This window comes from Haliotis rubra, unplaced genomic scaffold, assembly GCF_003918875.1.
Source record: "Haliotis rubra isolate DU_JTF1 unplaced genomic scaffold, ASM391887v1 Scf605, whole genome shotgun sequence".
Lineage (NCBI taxonomy): Eukaryota > Metazoa > Mollusca > Gastropoda > Lepetellida > Haliotidae > Haliotis > Haliotis rubra.
Window position 1 is genome coordinate 617,283 of NW_025767308.1, and position 11,068 is coordinate 628,350.

The 11,068-nt window shown below is 39.8% G+C and overlaps 1 protein-coding gene across 1 annotated transcript; it reads left to right on the top strand.

Annotated features, from left to right (window-relative positions):
* Positions 1-3,681: 3,681 nt before the first annotated feature.
* Positions 3,682-11,011, top strand: LOC124255673 (glutamate receptor ionotropic, kainate glr-3-like). The gene is made up of 8 exons (XM_046689569.1): positions 3,682-3,897; positions 4,566-4,715; positions 4,860-5,000; positions 6,905-7,005; positions 7,101-7,188; positions 8,884-9,154; positions 9,709-9,923; positions 10,748-11,011. The coding sequence occupies exons 1-8, from the start codon at positions 3,682-3,684 to the stop codon at positions 11,009-11,011; spliced, it is 1,446 nt and encodes a 481-aa protein (XP_046545525.1).
* Positions 11,012-11,068: the final 57 nt, after the last annotated feature.

Here is an 11,068-nt window from a genome sequence, read left to right on the forward strand (position 1 = left end):
AGGACACGTGGGTAGAAGCCATGGTCGACACTCCAGACGTCCCAGGAGCAGTCGACTTCAACGATTACATCGTGACAACCTGGGTCGACGACACAGCCAGATTTCTACTTTCCCTGTGGAACCACAACCTGACAACTGGGCCGAGGACAAACAACAATCTAGAAGGTTTTCACAACCGACTGAACCGTGAAATTCCACACAGGCATCCGAACATATACAGATTTGTAGAAGTCATTAGGAGAATTGAACATGCTGAGAGGGTGAAGATTTCACAAATAGACTTTGGTGCTGCGACACGAAGCAGAAAGCGAGTCTTCAGGGAGATTGACAATCGCCTGTGTAGACTCAAGGAGCAGCTTGAGCTTGGACAGAAATCACCTCTTCAGTTCTTGGACGCCGTCGGCTATCTGCTTAAGCTGGGATAGATTGAAACAGTGAATGTTCATAGACTGAAACACTTGACACAAATGACTATGTTAACATTGAATGTTAACAAGTAATTGTTAATGTCCATCAAAGAATCATGATGACGAATTATTGTTAATTCTTATTAAAATCTTGATGATGACAAATGATTATCACTTTTCATTAAAATCATTATCTCAACCTTTTAGTTGTTATGTCTCTTAAGTGGATTAGTCCATTGTGTGGGATAGGTAACAGGAAGTGGATTAACAGTGCAACAGACCATAAACTATGTTGTTATAAGCTGTAGGGGTAGTGGCATGTAGGGGTAATAGGGGGTTACCTTATGGCGTGGTCCGACGCGCTAACGAACCCGATGTGACAGTTACATTACAGAACTATTGAAATACATGTTAAAGTAGTGTTAATCTTGTAACACTATATTTACCCATTACCAACCATTTACGCATGTACTTAATATATGACAAACCTAACCATGGTCATACGAAATTTCAAAGGTATTGAAATGCATGTGCTACAATCACTGCATTTACATATGTTACACATGGTAGAAAACACATGAAAACAATGGCCAGATTTACACACCTGTGAAATACATGTAAATGCAGAGTTGAGTGTTCGCTTATTTTAACACCCCTTTAAACGTGTGTAAATCTGACGGCCAGATGATACGTAGATTTCAAACGTTGTTCATATGGCCGCCGGATGAAACGTTTATTTACTAACGTTAGAAAATTTGGGTAGTACAGTCATTTCGTGTGGTGTTAGTGGATGAACATATTTTAGATGAGAGTCTTGAACCTAAATCAATAGTCAAGAGTGAAAAAATCATCTTAATGGAATTAGAGGTCCAAAAAAGAGAAAGAGCAGACAGAAAGGGAATTGAGATCCAGGCAATTAGATATTCAGAAGCTGGAGTTAGAGCTGAAGATAAAACAGCAGAAACTAAGTAATGAGAAGAAAAAGGGATTTGATGTGGCAAAATTTGTGAAACGTATTCCCCCGTTTCATGAAAATGAGGTTGATAAGTTCTTTTTGCGTTTTGAAAAGTTAGCCACAAATCTGAAATGGCCTGAAGATTCGTGGACTACACTTGCTCAGGGTGTTCTAGTAGGCAAAGCCCAGGAGGTTTATGCAGCTCTGTCCATTGATCAGAGCTCTGATTATCAGGTGGCTAAGAGTGTCATGCTGAAAGCTTATGAGTTAGTTCCCGAGGCTTATGGACAAAAGTTTAGAAACTGTAGAAAGCACGAAGGGCAGACTTACGTTTAGTTTCCTAGAAACAAGGTTATGATGCTTGATAGATGGTGTTCATCCAAAGAGATAAACAAGGATTATGAGAAATTGAAACAACTTATGCTGGTTGAGGAGTTAAAAAGGTGTTTTCCATGTGACATTAAAACTTATTTGGATGAACAAAAGGCTGAAACATTAGAGCAAGCAGCTACTCTAGCAGATGGCTATGTATGCACTTACACATAAGGCTTCACTGCGAAGTGCAGATTACCATAGTAGAGGGAAGTTTGGTTCTGCTAGTCAGTCAAAGGCTTCACGGAGTAGTTTTCCCAGGTCAAATGTTACATGTGGTAATGCTACAGGTGATGGAATGTCTCAGCCTTCAGTTAAAGGTCCTAACAATAATGAGATGACAAGTAGGGCACTTAGTTCTCCACAGGGAAACCCGTCAGCAGGATTGATGAGTTTAGGGCCAGTTTGTTCGTATTGTAAGAAAAAGGGATATTTGTTAAGTGCATGTTGGAAACTGAAGAACAAATCTCAGGGTGAACAGTTGCCACATGCTCTTGCCTCGGTGATATCACATCAGTTGTCTGAAGTGGATGTTGAGGATGTGCAGGTAGACAAGGTCCGCTTTGAAAAAGGTTATTCTTCTTTTATGTCGAAAGGATTAGTGTCCTTAGTAGGTGATAGGTCCGTCTCAAAAAACCTGTAGATATCATGAGAGATACTGGAGCCCTCCAGACTCTTATGCTTAAAAATGATCTACCATTTTCTGAGAAAACGTTCACAGGAACCAGTGTCCTTATGCGGGGAATCGGGGGTTACATTAAGGTACCACTTCATGAAGTCCATTTGAAGTTTTAGTGACATGATCTGTTAGGGTTGGCATCATGTCAACGTTGCCAGTACCAGTTGTATCACTTATCATGGACAATGATATTGCAGAAGATAAGGTTGTAGCTGATATACCTAAGGTTAGTGAGATACCGTGTGCCAAGCAGGAGGAGAGAGAAGAGTTAAGTGTATACCCTCACTGTATACACTCAGACACATTATACTGATTCCGTGCTGACCAGTCCCTGTTGTACCCATTAATGCCGAGCGCCAGGCAGGGACCAACAAGTACCATATTTTAACGTCTTTTGGTATGACGCGGTCAGGGATCGAACCCGAGTACAGTTCGAGGACCATTAAAGTTCCTGGTATGATACAAAAGCAGAACATAGAGAGTTTGTAGCAGGTGACAAAGTACTCATCCTTCTACCAATACCAGGACATCCATTTAGAGCTAGGTTCTATGGCCCATATCACACAGATTATGAAATAGAAACTCCAGAGGAAGGCCAAAAGAATGACGAAACCATACTATGGTAGGTATACTGAAAGTGTACCAAAGACTGTGAGTATAAGCACAATAGACATAGTAGAAATAACTGAGAATGATGGCTAGAGACTCTTGTACAAAGAGCAAAGAACCTGATGTGAAGCTTAATAACTCTGATGTCTTAAACAATCTAGATGCTAAGTTATCACATGTAACTTGTGAAAAGAAAATAGAACTGGAGGAGTCAATTCACGTATATTCACATTTATTTCAAGATGTACCATCTAGGACAGTTTTTATCTAGCATGACATAGATGTAGGGGAGGCAACTCCTGTCAAGCAACATGCTTATCGTATGAACCCAATCAAATTAGCTCAGCTTAGAACTGAGATTCAATACATGTTGGACAATAACATCATCGAACCCAGCAATAGTGATTGGAGTTCTCCATGTATACTTGTAGTTAAGGCTGGGGGAGGTGATCGACTATACAATAACTACAAACGAGTCAATGCTCTCTCTAAATCTGATTCCTATCCAATGCCTTGAATTGATGATTGTATTGATAGGAAAAGCTAGATATGTAAGCAAATTTGATTTATTGAAGGGATACTGGCAGATCCCGTTAACAGATAGGGCAAAACAAGTATCAGCTTTGGTTACACCAGAAGGCTTATATCAATATAATGTGATGCCTTTTGGATTGAAAAATGCGCCAGCTACCTTTCAAAGACTTATCAACACAATCACAGGAAGACTTAACCAGTGTGACGCATACATTGATGACGTCATCGTGGCTACTGACGAGTGGGATCAGCAGATGAAGACCATTTGGATGTTGTTTGACTCTCTAACACAAGCCAAATTCACTATCAACTTGACCAAGAGTGAATTTGTGAAAGCCACAGTAACTTATTTAGGTCATGTTGTGGGACAAGGTGACGTCAAACCAGTACAGGCCCAAAAATATATATATATATAAAAGTTGTTCTGCTCACGCTATGGATGAAATAATTACCGATGTAAGGCTGAAAATTAACTCACTCACTACAGTCCTATAGATGCAATTTCTACATTGCAGAGCTATTTGCTTATTTTTAAGATATGAACATACTCCAATCTTTAACTGCTTGATGCTCTCATTTTCTCAGGTCTTACAACAATTACAACCCCAGAGAACGGAGAACCGTTTCGAGATTTGTTGCAAAGACTTCAGTGGAATAAGGTTGCCATTTTACTTCATGGACAAACCGGTAATTGCATCGATTTGTGAAATATGGTTTTCTGTAAAAACATTTGTGTAATGCAATTTCTGACGTATCACCTGTTTAAATACACGAACGGGCGAAAGTAAGATAATATTAAAATATTGTTAACTTGGTCCATGCTTTAGTGAGGTTTTGCATTGACCACTGAACAAAACAAAATGAAAGATATTATCAGAACAAGAATATACTTAAAACATATGTCAGACTATCAACACGTGTATCAGCAGCGTATTTTCGCCATAGTGATATATAGTGAATGCTTTGGTTGTTTGCAGAGAACGACTGTTCAGTACATGCTCTTGCCCAGTCATTGACCAACAGCCACCAGATTCTTGTGTTTGACCTCAGTGTCGTCGACACAAAGAAAACTTTACAGACAATCCACAAGGCTCTCTTCCCTGAAATACACGTGGTTGTTTCTATGAGTCAAGGGCACATGACCGAGCTGATGAAAATGGTTAGTATTTATCCTTTTACTTGACGTCAGAATAGATAAACTGTCCTCTATGTACTTCATTTATGCTAACCAACGTCATGTATGTCATGTCAGAAGCAAATTTGCCAAACGTCGTGTCGAATAATAACTGACTCTGTTATTCAGGTTGATTCATTTGATGCAAATACAAAGGGAATGACCGATTTTCGACATCATTCAAAGTGGCTGCTTCTTCCGCAAGGAACCATTGTCACTACGCTGTCGACCCAGAACTTGGAAAATGTGGTTGTACTTAGTCACCATAAGGTGTGTATCTAAATGGGCAGTTATGATTAGATATGTGACCATTCTCGGTCGGTTGTCAGCATGACTCTGTTGTCTTGGGTGTTTGTGCTTTAGAAATAGTTACTATTGTGATACGATTGAAATATTTACAACAATAACAATAGAACTGTGTCCTCCTACAATTTTTATTTTGCAATACCATGTCGTATCGGAGCTAATGCAAGTGATATATTCAAAGTTGGCCTAGTTATAATGACATGCATTGATGGGGTTTGGTGATAATCAGTTTCCAACACAACCCTCCAGGGTTCACATACCTTCTGCCCCACGCAAATCCATGGTGATCTTACCCATTACTTTATAGGGAGGTTATTAGGTGGCGTGTGGTCCTGTGTTTAGAGCTCAGGTCACAAGTAAATTGTAGTTAAGCAGCGTTGAGCGCGGAGGGTCCTTGGACGTGTGACGTGTTTGGCTGCTTGAATTTCTTGGACTTCAGTCCTGCCCCACAACGAAGCACATGGGACGTATGTGTTCTCACCTTAGCCAAGTGAGTTTTTCAAAATTTTGCCTCTGTTCACCCAGCAGAAAACTGGTACCCGGTAGGATAAGGCATGTGACTATTAACCTTCTAACCCCTCACAAGCAGCTTGGGTTATCCGAGGTAATAATAATCAGATTGTATGTAATTAGAGTATGTCCCTGAGGCACTATAAATGTACTCTTATTATTATAACATTTCAATGGATTTTCAGCATAGCTGAAGTCATCGTCCTACCAGTTGATTGAACAGTCTTTGTTTTCTGTGTTGAATGAGACACGGGATGTACCAACTTGTGTTGAACCATATACTCTTCAGTTATTTTCAGACGAAACTAGTTCGATCTGTCTCAAAATAATGTATATCTCCCGTGAGAAGACACACCTGTAGCGTTTCTGATCATGGCTGAACTGTCAAAGAGCCTCGCGTGTTGAAATAAGTTCATTCCTTAGAAAATTCGCAATACTCACGAGAGATGCCTCTTGTACCGTATGCGTGACGTGCTGAGAGTCCTCGTCGTGGCATTTTATAACCTGTTTCCTTAGTGCTGACAGTTGGAAGTCCTGCTGAAAGTCTTCTATTGAACTGCCAACCTCTTAAAATTACTACAGGAAGGTGGATAGGTCTGACACTGACACTTTGGTGAATGCAGAAATAATGGCTCCTTCTAGTATTGCATATGGTTTAAATGCATTTAGCGTATTGAACATGTACACGGGCGAAAGAGTGCCAAACATGGATCGAGGTTCAGCTCAGAACTTTTCAGTCACCCTTTTGTAGCTGACAGTTTAGACCGTCCCCATTTTGTTATTACAAAATACGTATGTGCAGACGCATTCATGTAATATGTTATACCTGCATGTGATTTCCTAGTGCTGGATACACAACGCTTTCACCTTAAGACGTCATTCTACGAAAACCGAGCTGGTTGCAGTGGCTGATTGTACCTCACGAACCAGCACATCATGCTATTTTCCTAATGTTGCCTATGGTTACAACAACCGACATCTACTGGTGACCGTTCTTACAGAGCAGGTAACAATAAAATTATGTTTTACGCATAGTATTTGTCCAGAAAATAACACAATTGATGATCAAATTCAAACAACCATTTTATTGTATTGTTCAACTACCAGCTTACTGTTTGGATTGTGTTATTTAAAAAAAATAACTGGTTAGGACTAATTTCAATTTCGGCCTTCATCGTCCAAAGGAAAGGTGCTATGCAATGCAATGATTTTAATATGTGCATTGCTTATATTTGTAGTGATACTTTTGATATATTTTGACACAGAATGTTAATACTGGAAAACTCGTATGAAAGAATGCTTGTTCATCTCAGACAACACTACAGACTTTGAGCTGTACTGTTTTAATTCTCTTACAGACAACGGTCTACACTATGAAGTCCATCAACAATGGGAAGACGCAGTATAAAGGATATGCAATAGATATCTTGGAAATAATTGCCGATGTTCTTAATTTTAGGTGAGAAACTGTCAGATCCATTACATTCAGCCAGTGAGTGCATTTCGGTAGTTTCCACGTACTGTAGTTTCCTTATAAAACATTTCTCCTTTCAGTTACAGTATCACTGAACCACAGGATCAGTCGTGGGGACTCCCTGTCAACAACACCTATAATGGAATTGTGGGGCAGCTAAACAGAACGGTAATTGGGACAAACTATACCATGCCATTTGCTGGATTGCTGTTTTGTGACGTCGTTTTAACCACACATTACATGCTGGTACATGTTCAAGCCACGGTTTACCACATTAAACGTGAATAGTCTCAAACTGAAATGACGAAAACGTAGGTATTGCTGAGTATATTCATATGATGACGCAACAATTTGACACTTCGGTTACTATATTTGGTGGATTGCTGTTTGTCAGATTGTTTGAACACATATTAGATAATGCTCAGACACCTCTTTCTAAGACGGCAAGTCGAGAATAAGGCAAGCATCTAAGGGGCTGTGTGTATGTGATGTGATACCAATCAGCATACCAGACTGCCCATAGCACAGAAACAGCCTTGCATTCTGTGAAAAACAATCTCCTGTTGGTAAAGATAAATATGCAGTGTTGGAGCTACTTGATCTTTCAGCCACATTTGACACCATAGGATATAATGTTTTATTCCCTTGTCTTAATCTGGATAATGACATTGATGGCGAACATGGTGTATGTTCTGTCCTACTGTGAAGCCAGGGATATAGGATAACATTGTCAAACCTAAGTTAAGTCTATAGCCCTTTTTTACACTGTATTGTCCAAAAACAAGTTTCTACTCTTAAAGATATATGCTAGCTAGGTTTAACTCAATATGTGATAATCTAGTGGTTTTACTGTCCTTCGTTGACAGGGTTTTATATATTATATGTATGTATTATGAATTTAGAACTAGTTTTAGTCACGATATGGCTGAAATATTGCCGATGTGACTTTAAATCTTAACTCACTCGCTCACGTAAGTTAAGACTGTGGTAGCTATGTATATGTTCTACTCCTCTCCGAAATGTTGTGTCAACAGTCTAACAATTGGTCAGGAATCCTTTCCAATATCACAGTTCAATAAAGGTGTTGGCCTCGCCCCTAACATGGAAGATGACATTAGGTACCTTTGCAGAACTTGTATTTGTCACTTGTATTTGTCATCTTCCTACTACGAACCACTTATTCTTTCTCGCCTGGATAACTGCAACCACGTCTTCTGTGACTGCAATACTTGCAGAATACATCTGCAAGGCTAGTTCATAAGACTTAGCCAAAGGAACACATCCAGCCGGTATTCATATCACTTCTCTGGCTACGACTTTCTCCCATCCAAGTCTTCCAACTCAGAGTGGTGTGTCAGCCTTCAGAAACTGAATCTAGCAAATTCTTCCTTTCTGTACCTTTATACGGGTTGCCGTGAATTATCAAAGACATTCGGTGTCTGATCATTCCAACGTGCTGTGGTGTGCCATGGAACTCTATGTTCCTTCACCTCATATGCTCATCTTCCTTGTCTGCTATTAAACTTGGTCTAAAGACCAATCTGTTCCAAAATTACGGACAACCATCTAACTGTTGTATGCGCTCAGGGCATTCCCGTGCAAGGTGGAGTTCAGCGTCATATAAGAGTGCCGCATTAAATAGCTAGACAGGATCACTTACATGGTGAGATGCCTGATCACCTGTCATAATGCCCCGATAGTGGTACATGTTCAAGCCATTGTTTACAGATTGAACTTGAATATTTCAAACTGTCATGATGAAGCCGTAGGTATTGCTGAGTATAGTCTTCGCTCTCAATTCATGGACTACATATATCTACCAATCAAGGAGAATGTATTTGACACTACTGTGTACTTTTGCAGGAGGTGGACCTTGCTGCTTGTGACTTGATAATGAACGATGACCGCTCTGAGTTCATAGACTACATATATCCGCCAATCAGCACCGAGTACATTGATGTTTTGTATAAGAAGCATGACACACAACGAAGTGGCTCTCTGTATCTTTTGGCGCTCCCACTCAGACCCAACGTGTACCTCGTTCTGTTTCTAATGGCCGGACTATGCCCACTGCTTTTTGCTCTGTTCGAAAGTGCGGATATTTTCTTGCGCCAAACGCCTGCAGAGTCTCAAGGTGTGAGTCTGTGTTATTTGATGAATGTGAAACAGAATCTGTTTCATTCTTGCTGGGAAGTCACTGGATCAGTGTTTAAACAGGGTATGTATAAGATGAGATTCACGATGAATGACAGGTAACGGATTGTGACTCCTTTACGCATTTCTTTCTCAGTAAACCTATGAGTAAACATATGCTTTCAATTTTGGTAAATTGTCCTAAATGTGCTAGAGATGTAAATGTATCTTAGCAGAGCCTTTTTAGTGACAAATGCCCCCTGGATCAAGATATAAACTTTCCGTGAGGTTTGTCCTGAGTAGCTGTGTACAAATTTAACACTCAAATGTTTTGACAGAACTGAACTGTAAGTATGGTTTTACACTGCTTTTAGCAATAGTCCAGTATGATTACAGCGGGATCGAGGCACCAGAACTTGGCTTCACACACTGTGGGGAATCGAACCCGGGACTTCCGCGTGATGAGCAGACTCTCTAACTACCACTCCTGTAGTATACAGCCAGACATCATCGAGCCAATCAATCTTTAGTTAAATGCCAAAATGTATTTTGCAGGCTTTAGTAGATATCCTACAAATGTCTCGGGGAAGATTTTGATGACGTCATTGTGGATGCTGCTGATGGTTGTAACTACAGTCTACTGTGCCAACCTGGTCGCTGCTCTGTCTGCACAGAAGGATGTTAAGCTGTTCTCTGACCTACAAGGGCTACTGAATAGTAATTATTCTGTTGGTATGCGACCAACCGGTATCAATAGTCATATACTGAAGGTATTTTGCTTTATACTAGCTACGGATTTTGTTCTTTATTCATGCTGTGATGTTTGACGATTCGACGATGAGTTCCCCATTGGGCAGGATCACATTTTCCTGAACACTTGTTATCATCACTCTTTGACTGTGATTTTGGAATCTTCAATTTTGGATTTCTTAGGACTATGAACTTTTTGAGTCGTTTCATTTATTACAATCGTTGCTGCAATTTCTTTCTATTTATTCTAACCCTAGACTGAATGTGAATATATAATTATTGGTGCTGTTTTAGTATGAACTATCTTGAAAAAACATATTAGAACTTTAGTACGTAATTCAACGCTTGTCTGCTGAAATTTGTCTGCCCTTGCCTCTTACGACATGATTAGTGTTTGTATGAGCTACCTGATAGATCTCTTCAATTTTAGTTCATATACCAAGACAGGAGCTACTTAAGCACCAAATATCTTGCAAATATACATTATAATTGATTTGGTTAACGCACGTAAGTGATATAATACAAAAGAACCAAGAACTGCCGAATCGCACACATGGTCAGATCAATGTGAAGTGTTTGAGCAGGCTTGATCCAAATAGTTGTAAATAGCCACACAATCCAATTTTACTTACATTTCAATGATCCCTGTTTCATATTTACAAACTTTGAACCTTAGAACCTTGAAGTCTATTTTATAAAGTATAACTAATCGAATATATATGCCAATAATCTTTAAGAACATCAATGTGCCTCTGTAGGCTATCTGTAGTGTTCAAATATGGATTGAGCAGGGGGAATTGTTGCTGTACATTTGTTCATCGTCACTTTTCGTCTTATCTATCAGACAAGAGACCCATCAAGTTTGTACGGAAGACTGTGGTCAACAATCAAAGCCAACGACCCGGTGTTCTTGGAATCCTCTCTTGAAAACCATCTAAAACGGGTCAGACGTGAGAAATACGCTTTTGTGCATTATACATCAGAACTAGAGAAGCACATGGCTGATGACTGCCAATTACAGAAACTGGGAGAGAGGCTGTTTTTCACACAACAAGCATTTGGATTGCCCAAAGGGTCCCCTCTGAAAGCCGACATAGATAAGATGTAAGTTATCCAGAACAACCTTTCTGAACATGGTGTAAGAGGATATGAAAATTGATTATCG

Excerpts from the sequence above, each read along its gene's own strand:
- LOC124255673 (XM_046689569.1), top strand. The coding sequence starts at position 3,682 with ATGCCTTTTGGATTGAAAAATGCGCCAGCTACCTTTCAAAGACTTATC. Across the intron at positions 3,898-4,565 it reads GTGAATTTGTGAAAGCCACA|TCATTGACCAACAGCCACCA; the intron begins GTAACTTATTTA and ends GCTCTTGCCCAG. Across the intron at positions 9,155-9,708 it reads AACGCCTGCAGAGTCTCAAG|GCTTTAGTAGATATCCTACA; the intron begins GTGTGAGTCTGT and ends TGTATTTTGCAG.